This window comes from Oncorhynchus keta, chromosome 10 (genome assembly GCF_023373465.1).
Source record: "Oncorhynchus keta strain PuntledgeMale-10-30-2019 chromosome 10, Oket_V2, whole genome shotgun sequence".
In the NCBI taxonomy this organism is placed as follows: Eukaryota; Metazoa; Chordata; class Actinopteri; order Salmoniformes; family Salmonidae; genus Oncorhynchus; species Oncorhynchus keta.
In genome coordinates, this window is record NC_068430.1 from 71,603,689 (window position 1) to 71,624,474 (window position 20,786).

A 20,786-nucleotide genomic window follows, 5' to 3' on the forward strand; every position below is an offset into this window, starting at 1 on the left:
GGAAAAATAGAGAGAGGGAGAGAGAGAGGGAGAGAGAGAGAGCGGCTCATCACAGATTGAAGGCGAGCATCACCGATACAAATCCCACAGATTTTGTGCGAACAAGCTCTTCAAATCTTTTGACAACGTGACAATCCTTCACCGAATGGATGAGGGTCATTTCAGGGCACTTCGTGTGAAAATTATCTAATGGCTAACGACTCGAACAGATGATAATGGTGGATTGAAGCTAAATTCAAACTCAGATTTTGCCGTCCCTCAAATCCGGTAGGGAGAGTAATTTCAATTCAACGGGTTGGAGTGCCAAATTATGTATTTTATTGCCGACATGTTGCACATCACTTGAAACTTATTTTCGGTGGAGTTTGACCAGTTTTTCATTACCTGTTTTGATTCATATTGGATGGATGGCGAGTGAGTGAGTTATCTAATAAGTGCAGATATCTATGGACAATGAAGACCACTCGCAAGTGCAGGGCACTGCTGTCCGTTAGTATGAATCTTTTAGCACTATTTTTCTCAATAACTGCTTTCATCACAACATACTGGTGCGTCGGCACGCAGCGCGTCCCCAAGCCGAAGTGCACTAAACTTCGCACGCACAACTGCATCGATTATGGAGTGAACGAGACGGACCCCAAAGTAGTGGTGTACAGTTGGGAAACGGGGGACGACCGGTTCCTATTCAGACAGTTCCACACCGGGATCTGGTTCTCCTGTGCAGAGAATATCCATGATGAAGGTGAGGTGATGATGTGTTGTTGTTAAATGACGTTGTCCCGTCGAGTTGTCAATGAATTATACTGAGGTCTCTGGAGTGTAAAGGCTAAAATTATATGGATATTTACAGGAAGGAGGTTTGCAGGTGTGTGTGTGTGTGTGTGTGTGTGTGTGTGTGTTCAAACTATGCAATCAATACCGGTGTCTAAGCAGGCATTCTTGCCATTCAAAAAGAACACCCTATACATTCAGAAATAGACAAGGGTCTATAAAGGCTTGATTAGATTGTCACACACACACACACACACACACACACACACACACACACACACACACACACACACACACACACACACACACACACACACACACACACACACACACACACACACACACACACACACACACACACACACACACACACACACACACACACACACACACACACACACACACAGTTATGTATAATTGCAGCTATTAAACTCTGCAGTCCTTGCTATAATTCCTTGGTTGTGTCATTATGTGAGCCATTCTCATGTGTCATCATCTTGTGTCACCATAGTAATTAAGCGTCAGCCTGCAGATGGGACAAAAACATACATATTATCTAAAACTGCAAGCTAAGGATATTTAGAAAGTTATGAGTTTTTTAGGGTAATCACCCCCAGTTTATGTAGGCAGACGCCACTAGTCAAAAATGGCATCTTAAATAACGAGTTGTCCTCTCTGGCATGAAGTATTGGATAGCCTAAAGAGCAGTTTATCCCGGCATTAGAATCATTGGAACATAGGATGGGAGTTTCGAGTTACGGTACAGTGAATCCTTGGTAAGAAGTTTAGGGGACATGAGCTTAGTGCTTTTAGAAAGGGTCCCTACTGGCTCTGCTCGTACTTCACCCTAGCATTTCTCTTCTTACAGGTCTATAGGGTACTAGTAATCTGCCCTAGCAGTCTCTCTTCTTACAGGTCTATAGGGTACTAGTAATCTACCCTAACAGTCTCTCTTCCTGCAGGTCTATAGGGTACTAGTAATCTACCCTAACAGTCTCTCTTCCTGCAGGTCTATAGGGTACTAGTAATCTACCCTAGCAGTCTCTCTTCCTGCAGGTCTATAGGGTACTAGTAATCTACCCTAGCAGTCTCTCTTCTAACAGGTCTATAGGGTACTAGTAATCTACCCTAACAGTCTCTCTTCCTGCAGGTCTATAGGGTACTAATAGCCTACAGTAGCAGTCTCTCTCCCTACAGGTCTATAGGGTACTAATAGTCTACCCAAGCAGTCTCTCTCCCTACAGGTCTATACGGTACTAGTAATCTACCCTAACAGTCTCTCTTCTTACAGGTCTATAGGGCACTAGTAATCTACCCTAGCAGTCTCTCTTCTTACAGGTCTATAGGGTAAATCAAATCAAATCAAATGTATTTATATAGCCCTTCGTACATCAGCTGATATCTCAAAGTGCTGTACAGAAGCCCAGCCTAAAACCCCAAACAGCAAGCAATGCAGGTGTAGAAGCACGGTGGCTAGGAAAAACTCCCTAGAAAGGCCAAAACCTAGGAAGAAACCTAGAGAGGAACCAGGCTATGTGGGGTGGCCAGTCCTCTTCTGGCTGTGCCGGGTGGAGATTATAACAGAACATGGCCAAGATGTTCAAATGTTCATAAATGACCAGCATGGTCGAATAATAATAAGGCAGAACAGTTGAAACTGGAGCAGCAGCACAGTCAGGTGGACTGGGGACAGCAAGGAGTCATCATGTCAGGTCGTCCTGGGGCACCGTCCTAGGGCTCAGGTCCTCCGAGAGAGAGAAAGAAAGAGAGAATTAGAGAGAGCATATGTGGGGTGGCCAGTCCTCTTCTGGCTGTGCCGGGTGGAGATTATAACAGAACATGGCCAAGATGTTGAAATGTTCATAAATGACCAGCATGGTCGAATAATAGTAAGGCAGAACAGTTGAAACTGGAGCAGCAGCATGGCCAGGTGGACTGGGGACAGCAAGGAGTCATCATGTCAGGTAGTCCTGGGGCATGGTCCTAGGGCTCAGGTCCTCCGAGAGAGAGAAAGAAAGAAGGAGAGAATTAGAGAACGCACACTTAGATTCACACAGGACACCGAATAGGACAGGAGAAGTACTCCAGATATAACAAACTTACCCTAGCCCCCTGACACAAACTACTGCAGCATAAATACTGGAGGCTGAGACAGGAGGGGTCAGGAGACACTGTGGCCCCATCCGAGGACACCCCCGGACAGGGCCAAACAGGAAGGATATAACCCCACCCACTTTGCCAAAGCACAGCCCCCACACCACTAGAGGGATATCTTCAACTACCAACTTACCATCCTGAGACAAGGCTGAGTATAGCCCACAAAGATCTCCGCCACGGCACAACCCAAGGGGGGGGGGCGCCAACCCAGACAGGATGACCACAACAGTGAATCAACCCACTCAGGTGACACACCCCCTCCAGGGACGGCATGAGAGAGCCCCAGTAAGCCAGTGACTCGGCCCCTGTGATAGGGTTAGAGGCAGAGAATCCCAGTGGAAAGAGGGGAACCGGCCAGGCAGAGACAGCAAGGGCGGTTCGTTGCTCCAGAGCCTTTCCGTTCACCTTCCCACTCCTGGGCCAGACTACACTCAATCATATGACCCACTGAAGAGATGAGTCTTCAGTAAAGACTTAAAGGTTGAGACCGAGTTTGCTTCTCTGACATGGGTAGGCAGACCGTTCCATAAAAATTGAGCTCTATAGGAGAAAGCCCTGCCTCCAGCTGTTTGCTTAGAAATTCTAGGGACAATTAGGAGGCCTGCGTCTTGTGACCGTAGCGTACGTGTAGGTATGTACGGCAGGACCAAATCAGAGAGATAGGTAGGAGCAAGCCCATGTAATGCTTTGTAGAACCTTGAAATCAGCCCTTGCTTTGACAGGAAGCCAGTGTAGAGAGGCTAGCACTGGAGTAATATGATAAAAAATGTTGGTTCTAGTCAGGATTCTAGCAGCCGTATTTAGCACTAACTGAAGTTTATTTAGTGCTTTATCCGGGTAGCCGGAAAGTAGAGCATTACAGTAGTCTAACCTAGAAGTGACAAAAGCATGGATTCATTTTTCTGCATCATGTTTGGACAGAAAGTTTCTGATTTTTGCAATATTACGTAGATGGAAAAAAGCTGTCCTCGAAATGGTCTTGATATGTTCTTCAAAAGAGAGATCAGGGTCCAGAGTAACGCCGAGGTCCTTCACAGTTTTATTTGAGACGACTGTACAACCATTAAGATTCATTGTCAGATTCAAAAGAAGATCTCTTTGTTTCTTGGGACCTAGAACAAGCATCTCTGTTTTGTCCGAGTTTAATAGTAGAAAGTTTGCAGCCATCCACTTCCTTATGTCTGAAACACATGCTTCTAGCTTGGGCAATTTTGGGGCTTCACCTTGTTTCATTGAAATGTACAGCTGTGTACTAGTAATCTACCCTAGCAGTCTCTCTTCTTACAGGTCTATAGGGTACTAGTAATCTACCCTAGCTGTCTCTCTTCTTACAGGTCTATAGGGTACTAGTAATCTACCCTAGCAGTCTCTCTTCCTGAAGGTCTATAGGGTACTAGTAATCTACCCTAGCAGTCTCTGTTCCTGAAGGTCTATAGGGTACTAGTAATCTACCCTAGCAGTCTCTCTTCTTACAGGTCTATAGGGTACTAGTAATCTACCCTAGCAGTCTCTCTCCTTACAGGTCTATAGGGTACTAATAATCTACCCTAGCAGTCTCTCTTCCTGCAGGTCTATAGGGTACTAGTAATCTACCCTAGCAGTCTCTTTCCCTACAGGTCTATAGGGTACCAATAAGTCTACCCTAGCAGTCTCTCTCCCTACAGGTCTATAGGGTACTAATAGCCTACCCTAGCAGTCTCTCTCCCTACAGGTCTATAGGGTACTAATAGTCTACCCTAGCAGTCTCTCTCCCGACATGTCTATAGGGTACTATAGTCTACAGTAGCCGTCTCTCTCCCTACAGGTCTATATGGTATTAATAGTCTACAGTAGCAGTCTCTCTCCCTACAGGTCTATAGGGTACTAATAGTCTACAGTAGCAGTCTCTCTCCCTACAGGTCTATAGGGTACTAATAATCTACCCTAGCAGTCTCTCTTCCTGCAGGTCTATAGGGTACTAGTAATCTACCCTAGCAGTCTCTTTCCCTACAGGTCTATAGGGTACCAATAGTCTACGCTAGCAGTCTCTCTCCCTGCAGGTCTATAGGGTACTAATAGCCTACCCGAGCAGTCTCTCTCCCTACAGGTCTATAGGGTACTAATAGTCTACCCTAGCAGTCTCTCTCCCGACATGTCTATAGGGTACTATAGTCTACAGTAGCCGTCTCTCTCCCTACAGGTCTATAGGGTATTAATAGTCTACAGTAGCAGTCTCTCTCCCTACAGGTCTATAGGGTACTAATAGTCTACAGTAGCAGTCTCTCTCCCTACAGGTCTATAGGGTACTAATAGTCTACAGTAGCAGTCTCTCTCCCTACAGGTCTATAGGGTACTAATAGTCTACAGTAGCAGTCTCTCTCCCTACAGGTCTATAGGGTACTAATAGTCTACAGTAGCAGTCTCTCTCCCTACATGTCTATAGGGTACTAATGGTCTACAGTAGCAGTCTCTCTCCATACATGTCTATAGGGTACTAATGGTCTACAGTAGCAGTCTCTCTCCATACAGGTCTATAGGGTACTAATAGTCTACAGTAGCAGTCTCTCTCCCTACATGTCTTTAGGGTACTAATAGTCGACAGTAGCAGTCTCTTTCCCTACATGTCTTTAGGGTACTAATAGTCTACAGTAGCAGTCTCTCTCCCTACAGGTCTATAGGGTACTAATAGTCTACAGTAGCAGTCTCTCTCCCTACATGTCTATAGGGTACTAATGGTCTACAGTAGCAGTCTCTCTCCCTACATGTCTTTAGGGTACTAATAGTCGACAGTAGCAGTCTCTTTCCCTACATGTCTTTAGGGTACTAATAGTCTACAGTAGCAGTCTCTTTCCCTACAGGTCTATAGGGTACCAATAAGTCTACCCTAGCAGTCTCTCTCCCTACAGGTCTATAGGGTACTAATAGCCTACCCTAGCAGTCTCTCTCCCTACAGGTCTATAGGGTACTAATAGTCTACCCTAGCAGTCTCTCTCCCGACATGTCTATAGGGTACTATAGTCTACAGTAGCCGCCTCTCTCCCTACAGGTCTATAGGGTATTAATAGTCTACAGTAGCAGTCTCTCTCCCTACAGGTCTATAGGGTACTAATAGTCTACAGTAGCAGTCTTTCTCCCTACAGGTCTATAGGGTACTAATGGTCTACAGTAGCAGTCTCTCTCCCTACAGGTCTATAGGGTACTAATAGTCTACAGTAGCAGTCTCTCTCCCTACAGGTCTATAGGGTAATGGTCTAATAGTCTACAGTAGCAGTAGCTCTCTCCCTACAGGTCTATAGGGTACTAATGGTCTACAGTAGCAGTCTCTCTCCCTACAGGTCTATAGGGTACTAATAGTCTACAGTAGCAGTCTCTCTCCCTACAGGTCTATAGGGTACTTAATAGTCTACAGTAGCAGTCTCTCTCCCTACAGGTCTATAGGGTACTAATATTCTACAGTAGCAGTCTCTCTCCCTACAGGTCTATAGGGTACTAATGGTCTACAGTAGCAGTCTCTCTCCCTACAGGTCTATAGGGTACTAATAGTCTACAGTAGCAGTCTCTCTCCCTACAGGTCTATAGGGTACTAATGGTCTACAGTAGCAGTCTCTCTCCCTACAGGTCTATAGGGTACTAATAGTCTACAGTAGCAGTCTCTCTCCCTACAGGTCTATAGGGTACTAATGGTCTACAGTAGCAGTCTCTCTCCCTACAGGTCTATAGGGTACTAATAGTCTACAGGTCTATAGGGTACTAATAGTCTACAGTAGCAGTCTCCTACAGGTCTATAGGGTACTAATAGTCTACAGTAGCAGTCTCTCTCCCTACAGGTCTATAGGGTACTAATAGTCTACAGTAGCAGTCTCTCTCCCTACAGGTCTATAGGGTACTAATAGTCTACAGTAGCAGTCTCTCTCCCTACAGGTCTATAGGGTACTAATATCTACTAGCAGTCTCTCTCCCTACAGGTCTATAGGGTACTAATAGTCTCTCCTCCCTACAGGTCTATAGGGTACTAATGGTCTACAGTAGTACTAATAGTCTACAGTAGCAGTCTCTCCCTACAGGTCTATAGGGTACTAATGGTCTACAGTAGCAGTCTCTCTCCCTACATGTCTATAGGGTACTAATGGTCTACAGTAGCAGTCTCTCTCCCTACAGGTCTATAGGGTACTAATAGTCTACAGTAGCAGTCTCTCTCCCTACAGGTCTATAGGGTACTGTGAATGTCTGTAACAAGAAGTAAAATCGTCACACAACTTTACTCTTGAGTCTAAACAAATGCACAAGGTGGAAGTGCAACAGCTGGATCTGATGACGTGCCCGCGTAAGCATGGTTACCATGTTAATGTCAACACCATTAAGTCAAAGGTGTCTCTGGAGATTATATACGTAGCTAGATTAGTTACACTGAGTCTGACTCAATCGAGAACATTTTGCAGCATTCCCACCTTTAAAAGAGGGGAAATTGCAGCTTTCCCATCTCTAAACATCGGTCTTGACTTCCAGGTTCTCCAACAGTAGTGACATCAGGATCAGAGCCTCTGGTTGGAGACAGTAGACCTGGTCTGGTGATGGCATATTAAAGAGACATTAAGAACAGAAATAAAGCGTCAGAGTTTATATGAGAATAAATACTGGGAGCGTGTTGTCTCATCAGGCCTGGGTCTGGGACTGTACAAACACACAGGCGTGCACAAACACACATACACACACACACACACACACACACACACACACACACACACACACACACACACACACACACACACACACACACACACACACACACACACACACACACACACACACACACACACACACACACACACACACACACAGTTGAGTTGACTAATGAGGATTACATAACGGCCCTTGATGAGTTTTTCCTCTAAACAGCTGTCACCATCTTCCTGATACCTGATTAAGCTTTAGATTTACGACAAATCCAGCAGCTGCAGCGGGCGGCTACAAGCGACAGCGGACGGAAGAATAAATCACGCCTGGAAGAGGGGAGGAAAGGAGGGAGAAAAAAGTGTATCATGTTATCACGTCTTGATCAAGGGACATAAGGTCTTATGGAGTCCCTGAAGGTCCCAGTAATGTCCAGGAAGAAGAACTGCTAGAAGGATGTCATTTGGGAAGGATTGAACTGGAAGCTCTGTGGGGATGGTCAAGTCATTGACCTCTGTGACCTCCAGCTGCTTGTACTTGGCCACGCTGTGCCTTTTCTCATGCAAAGGACGCATTGGTTGAACTTTTAACCACCCACATGACCTCTAAAATAGTTTCTACCGATGCATTAGACTAGGTAGGCAATCAATCAAGTGTATTTATAAAGCCCTTTTTACATCAGCCGATGTCACAAAGTGCTGTACAGAAACACAGCCTAAAACCCCAAACAGCAAGCAATGCACATGTAAAAGCACGGTGGCTAGGAAAAACTCCCTAGAAAGGCAGGAACCTACGAAGAAACCTAGAGAGGAACCAGGCTCTGAGGGGTGGACAGTCCTCTTCTGGCTGTGCCGGGTGGAGATTATAACAGTACATGGCCAAGATGTTCAAACGTTCATAGATGACCAGCAGGGTCAAATAATAATAATCACAGTGGTTGTGGAGGGGGCAACAGGTCAGCACCGCAGGAGTAAATTTCATTGTGACTCTCTCATGATCTTTTGCTTGTTTCTGACCTCTTGATTTGCAGTTCTGGCTCTTGGCTTTGCTCATGCTAAGCACACAATGGTATTTCTTCTTTTGAACAGCCCACAGGGCACTGATGTCATTTCAAAGTCTAGTTTTGATTGACATTTGGTTGAGTTGTCAGCTATTGTGAATTCCCCGTGAGATTAACAAAACATTTCACGATGACATTGGATTTAGGGTCAAAGTTGAAATTCCCTTACATTGATGACTTTCTGCAAATCCAATCAGTTTTCCACACAGATGTTTTGTTGCTGAAATGACTTCGTCACATTTATTTTTTGTTGTTGAAATTACGTGGGAACAACGTTGATTCAGCCAGTTTTTGTCCAGTGGGTACAATCAAGTAGACCAAATTATCTGAATGACTTGTGTGTGCCTTGAAGCTGCTATTTAATCTCTATTGTATGCCAAGCTCGCAGTGTGTCTCTTCTTGAACTGTTGAACCTCACCTAAAATACATTATATGTTACTATCAAGTAGGGTAATAGATACTCTGAATGACTTGTGGCTAGAATCCAGCGAAATGTACTTCTATTTGACTTATGGGCATTTCCCTTTTTCTATGCCAAGCACGCAATGTTTCTCTTCTTGAACTTTTGAACTTCCCCAAATTACGAAAATCAAGTCGTCTAGACACGATACTCTGAGTGAATTGTGACCCTGAAGAACCCATGCAAGGTATTACAGCTTGATGTGAAACTCCATTTTCTCCATTCGTTCCAGGTGAGAAATGCAGGAGCTTTATCGATCTGGCTCCGGCTTCGGAGAGAGGTGAGTGATCACTGCATACGTCAGGAGGTAAACACATCTGCTATAGAGCTGTACATCACCCGTACCAGGAAGATTACTTGTAGAGGGAGAGCAGGGGCAGACTGGGACCAGAACTTGGCCCTGGCATTACTAACACACCGGCCCATTTTCAGGCCCCCATTATTAGCCAGATAATAATCATTTTGTGAAAAGAGGAAAAAAAAGTTAGACAGACCCACTTGACCCACTAGGCAAAAAATGCAAAAATGCCAGATGGCCAATCCACCCCTGGGGACGAGGATATTTTATGACTACAGCTAGCAACAACATAATAAACACATTTTCAATTACATGTCTACAGTAGAAAAGAAGAGGATATCTACTTTATTTGTCAACAATTGAGCAAATTACACTCCTTGGAGCTAATTACAGTCACTGGAGTATCTGACATAGGCTTTTGAAAAGTCTACCAGTGCAGCAAGTGCTGCTGGTAAGCTTTCTTGACTTGGACATTCACTTTTGCCAACACATGGCTAACCTTTGTTTAACCAGCTAAACAGCTCTTAGTCAAAATAATGAAAAACTATCTACCAAATCTATTCATCTTTTTTTATATACTTCTCCTTGCCATTATCATTCCCCTAATGATAAGACAAGACAGCACATGTTTTGCTAACGTATGATGGGGGTCCCTGGGTCGCCGGTTTGCCTGGGAGGGGGTCCCTGGACAAAAAAAAGATTGAAGACCCCTGGTCTACAGGGTTGCATAAAGTATAAAAGAATGTTGAGCTATACTCTTGCAGTATGAAGGGGTCTGCATCCTGTCTCAACTGCCATCTTGCACTCAAATGTCATCTTGAGCTGTTCAAATGTTATAACTGTCATGACACCACCATAGAGGAGTTGTTTGCAGGGGGCAGTGGCTGTCATGACACCACCATAGAGGAGTTGTTTGCAGGGTGCAGTGGCTGTCATGACACCACCATAGAGGAGTTGTTTGCAGGGTGCAGTGGCTGTCATGACACCACCATAGAGGATATGTTTGCAGGGGGCAGTGGCTGTCATGACACCACCATAGAGGAGTTGTTTGCAGGATGCAGTGGCTGTCATGACACCACCATAGAGGAGTTGTTTGCAGGGTGCAGTGGCTGTCATGACACCACCATAGAGGAGATGTTTGCAGGGTGCAGTGGCTGTCATGACACCACCATAGAGGAGTTGTTTGCAGGGTGCAGTGGCTGTCATGACACCACCATAGAGGAGTTGTTTGCAGGGTGCAGTGGCTGTCATGACACCACCATAGAGGAGTTGTTTGCAGGGTGCAGTGGCTGTCATGACACCACCATAGAGGAGATGTTTGCAGGGTGCAGTGGCTGTCATGACACCACCATAGAGGAGTTGTTTGCAGGGTGCAGTGGCTGTCATGACACCACCATAGAGGAGTTGTTTGCAGGGTGCAGTGGCTGTCATGACACCACCATAGAGGATATGTTTGCAGGGGGCAGTGGCTGTCATGACACCACCATAGAGGAGTTGTTTGCAGGGTGCAGTGGCTGTCATGACACCACCATAGAGGAGATGTTTGCAGGGTGCAGTGGCTGTCATGACACCACCATAGAGGAGTTGTTTGCAGGGGGCAGTGGCTGTCATGACACCACCATAGAGGAGTTGTTTGCAGGGGGCAGTGGCTGTCATGACACCACCATAGAGGAGTTGTTTGCAGGGTGCAGTGGCTGTCATGACACCACCATAGAGGAGTTGTTTGCAGGGTGCAGTGGCTGTCATGACACCACCATAGAGGATATGTTTGCAGGGTGCAGTGGCTGTCATGACACCACCATAGAGGAGATGTTTGCAGGGTGCAGTGACTGTCATGACACCACCATAGAGGAGATGTTTGCAGGGTACAGTGGCTGTCATGACACCACCATAGAGGGGATGTTTGCAGGGTACAGTGGCTGTCATGACACCACCATAGAGGAGATGTACAGGGGGCAGTGGCTGACATGACACCATCATAAAGGAGATGTTTGCAGGGTGCAGTGGCTGTCATGACACATTTACATTTACATTTAAGTCATTTAGCAGACGCTCTTATCCAGAGCGACTTACAAATTGGTGCATACACCTTATGACAACCAGTGGAACAGCCACTTGCATCTAAATGACACCACTTACATCCTAATTCCTTGAAGGGTGGGGTTTCAGGTGTCTCCGGGAAGGTGGTGATTGACTTTCCTGGCAGGGGAGTGCAGTGGCTGTCATGACACCACTGATAGAGGAGATGTTTGCAGGGTGCAGTGGCTGTCATGACACCACCATACAGGAGATGTTTGCAGGGTGTAGAGGCTGTCATGACACCACCATAGAGGAGATGTTTGCAGGTGCAGTCGCTGTCATGACACCACCATACAGGAGATGTTTGCAGGGTGCAGTGGCTGTCATGACACCACCATACAGGAGATATTTGCAGGGTGCAGTGGCTGACATGACACCACCATACAGGAGATGTTTGCAGGGTGTAGAGGCTGTCATGACACCACCATAGAGGAGATGTTTGCAGGGTGCAGTCGCTGGCATGACACCACCATACAGGAGATGTTTGCAGGGTGTAGAGGCTGTCATGACACCACCATACAGGAGATGTACAGGGGGCAGTGGCTGACATGACACCATCATAAAGGAGATGTTTGCAGGGTGCAGTGGCTGTCATGACACCACTATAGAGGAGATGTTTGCAGGGTGCAGTGGCTGTCATGACACCACCATACAGGAGATGTTTGCAGGGTGCAGTGGCTGTCATGACACCACCATAGAGGAGATGTTTGCAGGGTGCAGTCGCTGTCATGACACCACCATACAGGAGATGTTTGCAGGGTGCAGTGGCTGTCATGACACCACCATAGAGGAGTTGTTTGCAGGGTGCAGTGGCTGTCATGACACCACCATAGAGGAGTTGTTTGCAGGGTGCAGTGGCTGTCATGACACCACCATAGAGGAGTTGTTTGCAGGGTGCAGTGGCTGTCATGACACCACCATAGAGGAGATGTTTGCAGGGTGCAGTGGCTGTCATGACACCACCATAGAGGAGTTGTTTGCAGGGTGCAGTGGCTGTCATGACACCACCATAGAGGAGTTGTTTGCAGGGTGCAGTGGCTGTCATGACACCACCATAGAGGAGTTGTTTGCAGGGTGCAGTGGCTGTCATGACACCACCATAGAGGCAGTGGCTGTCATGACACCACCATAGAGGAGTTGTTTGCAGGGTGCAGTGGCTGTCATGACACCACCATAGAGGAGTTGTTTGCAGGGTGCAGTGGCTGTCATGACACCACCATAGAGGATATGTTTGCAGGGGCAGTGGCTGTCATGACACCACCATAGAGGAGTTGTTTGCAGGGTGCAGTGGCTGTCATGACACCACCATAGAGGAGATGTTTGCAGGGTGCAGTGGCTGTCATGACACCACCATAGAGGAGTTGTTTGCAGGGGCAGTGGCTGTCATGACACCACCATAGAGGAGTTGTTTGCAGGGGCAGTGGCTGTCATGACACCACCATAGAGGAGTTGTTTGCAGGGTGCAGTGGCTGTCATGACACCACCATAGAGGAGTTGTTTGCAGGGTGCAGTGGCTGTCATGACACCACCATAGAGGATATGTTTGCAGGGTGCAGTGGCTGTCATGACACCACCATAGAGGAGATGTTTGCAGGGTGCAGTGACTGTCATGACACCACCATAGAGGAGATGTTTGCAGGGTACAGTGGCTGTCATGACACCACCATAGAGGGGATGTTTGCAGGGTACAGTGGCTGTCATGACACCACCATAGAGGAGATGTACAGGGGGCAGTGGCTGACATGACACCATCATAAAGGAGATGTTTGCAGGGTGCAGTGGCTGTCATGACACCACTATAGAGGAGATGTTTGCAGGGTGCAGTGGCTGTCATGACACCACCATACAGGAGATGTTTGCAGGGTGTAGAGGCTGTCATGACACCACCATAGAGGAGATGTTTGCAGGGTGCAGTCGCTGTCATGACACCACCATACAGGAGATGTTTGCAGGGTGCAGTGGCTGTCATGACACCACCATACAGGAGATATTTGCAGGGTGCAGTGGCTGACATGACACCACCATACAGGAGATGTTTGCAGGGTGTAGAGGCTGTCATGACACCACCATAGAGGAGATGTTTGCAGGGTGCAGTCGCTGGCATGACACCACCATACAGGAGATGTTTGCAGGGTGTAGAGGCTGTCATGACACCACCATACAGGAGATGTACAGGGGGCAGTGGCTGACATGACACCATCATAAAGGAGATGTTTGCAGGGTGCAGTGGCTGTCAGACACCACTATAGAGCTGCAGTGGCTGTCATGACACCACCATACAGGAGATGTTTGCACACCACCATAGAGGAGATGTTTGCAGGGTGCAGTCGCTGTCATGACACCACCATACAGGAGATGTTTGCAGGGTGCAGTGGCTGTCATGACACCACCATAGAGGAGTTGTTTGCAGGGTGCAGTGGCTGTCATGACACCACCATACAGGAGATATTTGCAGGGTGCAGTGGCTGACATGACACCACCATACAGGAGATGTTTGCAGGGTGTAGAGGCTGTCATGACACCACCATAGAGGAGATGTTTGCAGGGTGCAGTGGCTGTCATGACACCACCATACAGGAGATATTTGCAGGGTGCAGTGGCTGACATGACACCACCATACAGGAGATGTTTGCAGGGTGTAGAGGCTGTCATGACACCACCATAGAGGAGATGTTTGCAGGGTGCAGTTGCTGGCATGACACCACCATACAGGAGATGTTTGCAGGGTGTAGAGGCTGTCATGACACCACCATACAGGAGATATTTGCAGGGTGCAGTGGCTGTCATGACACCACCATACAGGAGATATTTGCAGGGTGCAGTGGCTGACATGACACCACCATACAGGAGATGTTTGCAGGGTGTAGAGGCTGTCATGACACCACCATAGAGGAGATGTTTGCAGGGTGCAGTCGCTGGCATGACACCACCATACAGGAGATGTTTGCAGGGTGTAGAGGCTGTCATGACACCACCATACAGGAGATGTTTGCAGGGGGTGTAGAGGCTGTCATGACACCACCATACAGGAGATGTTTGCAGGGTACAGTGGTTGTCATGACACCACCATAGAGGAGATGTTTGCAGGTTACAGTGGCTGTCATGACACCACCATAGAGGAGATGTTTGCAGGTTACAGTGGTTGTCATGACACCACCATAGAGGAGATGTTTGCAGGGTACAGTGGCTGTCATGACACCACCATAGAGGGGATGTTTGCAGGGTACAGTGGCTGTCATGACACCACCATAGAGGGGATGTTTGCAGGGTGTAGAGGCTGTCATGACACCACCATAGAGGGGATGTTTGCAGGGTACAGTGGCTGTCATGACACCACCATAGAGGAGATGTTTGCAGGTTACAGTGGCTGTCATGACACCACCATAGAGGAGATGTTTGCAGGGTACAGTGGCTGTCATGACACCACCATAGAGGGGATGCTTGCAGGGTGTAGAGGCTGTCATGACACCACCATAGAGGGGATGTTTGCAGGGTACAGTGGCTTTGATGACACCACCATAGAGGAGATGTTTGCAGGTTACAGTGGCTGTCATGACACCACCATAGAGGAGGTGTTTGCAGGGTACAGTGGCTGTCATGACACCACCATAGAGGAGATGTTTGCAGGGTACCGTGGCTGTCATGACACCACCATAGAGGGGATGTTTGCAGGGTACAGTGGCTGTCATGATACCACCATAGAGGGGATGTTTGCAGGGTACAGTGGCTGTCATGACACCACCATAGAGGGGATGTTTGCAGGGTACAGTGGCTGTCATGACACCACCATAGAGGGGATGTTTGCAGGGTACAGTGGCTGTCATGACACCACCATAGAGGGGATGCTTGCAGGGTGTAGAGGCTGTCATGACACCACCATAGAGGGGATGTTTGCAGGGTACAGTGGCTTTGATGACACCACCATAGAGGAGATGTTTGCAGGTTACAGTGGCTGTCATGACACCACCATAGAGGAGGTGTTTGCAGGGTACAGTGGCTGTCATGACACCACCATAGAGGAGATGTTTGCAGGGTACCGTGGCTGTCATGACACCACCATAGAGGGGATGTTTGCAGGGTACAGTGGCTGTCATGACACCACCATAGAGGGGATGTTTGCAGGGTACAGTGGCTGTCATGACACCACCATAGAGGGGATGTATGCAGGGTACCGTGGCTGTCATGACACCACCATAGAGGGGATGTTTGCAGGGTACCGTGGCTGTCATGACACCACCATAGAGGGGATGTTTGCAGGGTACCGTGGCTGTCATGACACCACCATAGAGGGGATGTTTGCAGGGTACCGTGGCTGTCATGACACCACCATAGAGGGGATGTTTGCAGGGTACCGTGGCTGTCATGACACCACCATAGAGGGGATGTTTGCAGGGTACAGTGGCTGCATCAAGTTTGAACTGCCTTCTGATATTTAGTTACTTTGCTTGCCTTTGTTGTTCCAATTGAGGAAATTACATTATGACTCAATATTTTTCCCCCTCATGTAAATTAAATATGAACGTACCACATCATCAAAGTTAAATTTGTTGAACTTTAATTATGTCTGAATTTGGATATTATACAGTGCAGATTTTAAAAAACAATATGAAGTATTTAGCTGCTACCAATGTTGCAGATTGATGTAATGCATGGAGCAATAAGATTGGTGTAACTTTCTTTGTTAATATATTATTATTATTAATATATTATAAAGGACGGAAGGCAGAATAGGTTTAATTGAGCTTCGAAATGAAAAATCCACCCACATGTTTCTACTGATTGTTGTTGGAGAAAGTTCTGCTGTGAGACTTATAACTACAGTGAATGCTTTTATATCGGATCATCTATCTATAGGCTTTGGTCTAGTTCTTACAACTTGTTCTGTATCTCTGGTATACCTTTTCCATATTCATTAAACCTGAACTTTGACATCACAATAGTTGATTGATTTGTTGACTATATCAGCCTTCATGTACTGGAGGTAAAATAAACTCCCTATTACAGACATACTGGGGCTTATGTTCTCAAACAACCTTGGCATCATCCCCTGTGTTGTCAGGGACACAGGATGTGGGGTTGCTATGGTCACACCCCACTCTGTCAAAGTAGAAGGTTATGATAACAGCTGTGAAATGATCCATGCGCAAATAATGCAGAATGACAACCAATCAAAACGAGATAAAAGCTCTCATACTTCCGCGAGTCATAATGTTTCTCCCCTAGAAAGTGTCTGCTAAACAACTCAATTGAAACAGAACAGAAAAAACGACATGGATTGTACTGTAGTTCATATAGCCTACTTTATTTACTACCGTAGCAATAAGTACAACACTTACTACACTCTACTCACAAGAATAGTTACACAGAACGCTGTACAGGGTTAATACTGTCTCCAAAGTTAAGTACCACCAAACCTTGTTCTAAAATTCCATTACGAAATTAGACACTGTCTCAGTCTTGGGACATTCCTCCCCCAACCCCATCCCCGCCACCGCCCCTGACCATCCGTCCTATCCCGTTGAGAGCGTCTCAGGGGAAATACTGACACCAGCCAATGTTCACTTCCTGCAATGAAGTGTCAAGAAGGATTAATAGCAGACTGGTGAGGTAGGAAGAGATGTCTGACTCCAACCTCCCGTAACGAGACAGTGTGAGAGTTTGACGCTCTGGAAGGTCTGAGAAGATTCCTGATACTTTTTGCGTCAGAGACAAATGACATGAATTGGTTTTGAGTGGCCTGTCGGTCCTGAGATATGTTATCAACAGGTCTGTTGTCAATATGGATGTCAGAAATGTTGTAAGAGATGTTAGATAGGCAGAGACCAAAAACACAAAAAATACAAATGTGTACCTGAGTTTAGGTTAAGTTAGGACACAATCATCAAACATCAGGAATTACTTTTTAGGGAATAAAACGTTTAGTGTCCATGACAGGACTTCAAATAGGAACCTGCCAAATACAGTCCTATGATTTATGAACGAACAGATGGGTGAAGCATGCACGATCAAAGAAATCAACCCTTTTCTCCACAACCATCACACATCCTTATGAAAATATGATCAGTAATTCAAATTCGACATCATCTCACGGTTATAGAAAAATCTCTCACTGATTTCCAATACCCTAACAACTGTTAATGCTTTTGCTTTGTCTGTTGCAGGTGTCCTATGGCTGTCGGTGGTCTCTGAGATGCTGTACATAGTCCTGTTGATAGTGGGTTTCAGCCTGATGTGTCTAGAACTGGTTCACTCCAGCACCAGCAACATGATAGATGGACTGAAACTGAACGCCTTCGCTGCAATCTTCACCGTCCTCTCAGGTACAGAGGGACTGTTGAAAACCACCTCTGCAAGACGGCACAAACAGATCTGGGACCCAGGCTATTGTTTCGTGTGTAAGGGCCGGGAGTTCTCCCAGGCCTCATGACCTGACCAGGAGAAACTCCATGGCAACCATAGAGCCCAGATTTCTTTCTGTTCATGATACATTTAGATTTTTGTTGAATTGCATAGATTACGTCATATGGCCAGGGGGAAAAACGCTGTTGAGTCTGGTCTGGGGAAAACTCACGGACCTTTTTATGCCTAATTGGTGGAGCAAAGTAAAGAAATACTTGTATACATTACTATGCAACTGTTGCCACTAGTAGACATTGAACAAGTGTAACACGGTGGTGAACATGATGAAAAGCGAAGCTAGCAAGGAGAGAAGCTGGTTTTGTAGGTCTTGACTAGGAGATAACCTGCAGCCTCTCCCAATGTAGAAGCATCAGCTATCAGAGAGGTCACAAGGTCCTAGTGTGTGTGTGTGTGTGTGTGTGTGTGTGTGTGTGTGTGTGTGTGTGTGTGTGTGTGTGTGTGTGTGTGTGTGTGTGTGTGTGTGTGTGTGTGTGTGTGTGCGCCTACATGTACACTAAACATCTAACTGTATACCGGTATCTGTGTATTTGCAGGGCTCCTGGGTATGGTGGCCCACATGATGTACACACAGGTGTTCCAGGTGACAGTCACCCTGGGCCCTGCAGACTGGAGGCCCTATAACTGGGACTACGGATGGTCCTTCTGGTAGGGAACACACACACACACACACAATCCCACGTCTCCCTTTGTAGCGTCACACTTCTCTAATGAAAACCCCAAAGCTCTCATGTTACCGGGCGGATTAGGCTTTGGTGTCCCAAAGCCCCAATATATATATGGTCGATGCGATTGGAAAATTGCATAAGGGGATCAAGGGTGAAGTGTAGCCCACAAAGACATATGTACACTGTATGTTCAGAATTTTAATCTTCCAGGCTGAACATCTTAACACTTGTGACATAGCTCTGGATTATAACATGTGCAGTGAGTGAAAATGGGAGCTACAGTGTATAATATAATAATATAATAATAATAATAGTGTATAGACTCATGTACAGTAGTGGCCTATTACATTGGGATCTCCCCAGATTGACATTCCTACCCTGTCGGGACTGACGGATTGACAGTAATCCTGCAAAGCTACGACCCTTCCATTTTTACACGGGAATAATAATATTTACAAAAAGTATGCCAGAAATCCCCAAACTCAAAGTGATTATATGTTTTCGCAGTGTTTCATAAAAACATCCTATCTGTGAACTGACCATGAACAGCGAAAGGCCTAAATATGCAGACTGCACCTTCACAATTGACTCCTCCTTGCCTTTTCCTCTCTCTGTCCCCATCATTTTCCTCTCCTGTATCTGTTGTGCTTATTTCCTCACTTCTCTCTCTTCCATCTTTTCCATTTCCTGTTTTCCAGCATGGCCTGGGCATCCTTCACCTGCTGCATGGGTGCATCAGTCACCACCCTCAACTCCTACACCAAGACTGTCATCGAGTTCCGACACAAACGCAAGACCTTCGTGCAGAGCATCCGAAAGGAGCAGGCGCGGCAGGCGTTGGGATACTACCGCGATCACTCCCTGCGCTCCATATCCCAAACCGTGGAGGTGTACACACAGACGCCGTATAGCAGTGGTATTAGGACGCACGTACCGGCCGCGTCGTTAGACCCGAGTGACGTATCAGAGACTCTGGGGGAAGACCAGTGCTGAAGGGAGGGATCCCAGCGGGGAAAAACTGGTTTCAACTGGTTCACATGATGTCGCAGTTATGTCATTTTTAACCAGTTTCTGGTTGTGCTGATGTTATTTCATCGTCATTTCAACTCGTTTTGCCCACCGGGATGTGTCAAAAGTAAATGTATGAAGTCAGTGCTATCCAATTGTGATCCGTCACCTGTGTTGGGTCTTTTGGGGATTCTGTAGCAACTGAATCCGTTCTGATTGAATTCATCACTGCCTTAATTGAGCCAGGATATTCACTCCCTTGTTCCCAGTTTGGGCATTGATAGTCATGGAAAGACAGCCGTGTACACACTGATCATACAACTAGATGATCTGACACACAAGGAAGGCCGCAATCAATAACAATAGCGTTTTACCCGCCCCTAACCACTCTCAAATTCAGAGACAGAACTATGGATGTAAGGACTGAATATCCATGATATCAGCATTATAGTTTTAACCATGTTTTGAGGCTGTGTAGTGTTTGTTTACATTTACTTTGTTTACAAACATTGGAGTAAAACAAGCTTATATTTTGGGTTCTAATGGGGTCAGACAGTTGAACTGATGAGGCATTAATGTTATATTCTTCAAGAATGAATGGGTACATATCATTCATTTGTATGTTCAAAAATGGATGCCCCTTTAAACAAGATTTGTAACAGAATGCCCTCTGATTTTCCTGGGACACCATAGGACTGTTTACGCGATGTTTCTGCATGCTATTAGCCTTACTAAATATGGAAATAGGAAGGGGGTGACAAACTGCATTCAACTCGTATTTTAAGAATGTGCACCGCAAAATATAGCTATAAGTGTTTGCAGCGTATACCGTGCCTATAACGCATAACTATATAAGTGTAAATAAGTGTCACAAAGTAGAATGGTTTTGATCTGTGAAATCGCTGTAAGATGTGTATTATTTTTCTTTTGAAGTTGTGCATTGTTTGTTGCCTCAGTGGTCTGTTTACTGCACATTACTCAGTATCGGATAAAACAAAAACTGACCACTGGACACCAATGTTACTTGAGTACAATTATGACCAATGACTGTGTATTCTATTTAAAGTACTTTGTGCTTATAGGGATTAAGGATTCTGCAATGAATTACTCAATAAACAAATGTATTCCATAGCAAACTCAGAGTGTTTCATTTTTTACAGAAAATATTTGCTTGTAGTTTCTTTCATTATGTTCTATATCCGTTTTTGCTTTGCTCTG

General features: G+C 46.1%; 1 protein-coding gene across 1 annotated transcript; it reads left to right on the forward strand.

Annotated features, from left to right (window-relative positions):
- The first annotated feature begins 78 nt into the window (after window positions 1-78).
- On the forward strand, window positions 79-20,660 carry LOC127932694 (germ cell-specific gene 1-like protein). The gene is made up of 5 exons (XM_052528958.1): window positions 79-742; window positions 9,331-9,378; window positions 17,637-17,795; window positions 18,429-18,540; window positions 19,259-20,660. Exons 1-5 carry the CDS (start codon window positions 454-456, stop codon window positions 19,551-19,553), a joined length of 903 nt encoding a protein of 300 aa, XP_052384918.1. The 5' UTR covers window positions 79-453; the 3' UTR covers window positions 19,554-20,660.
- Window positions 20,661-20,786: the final 126 nt, after the last annotated feature.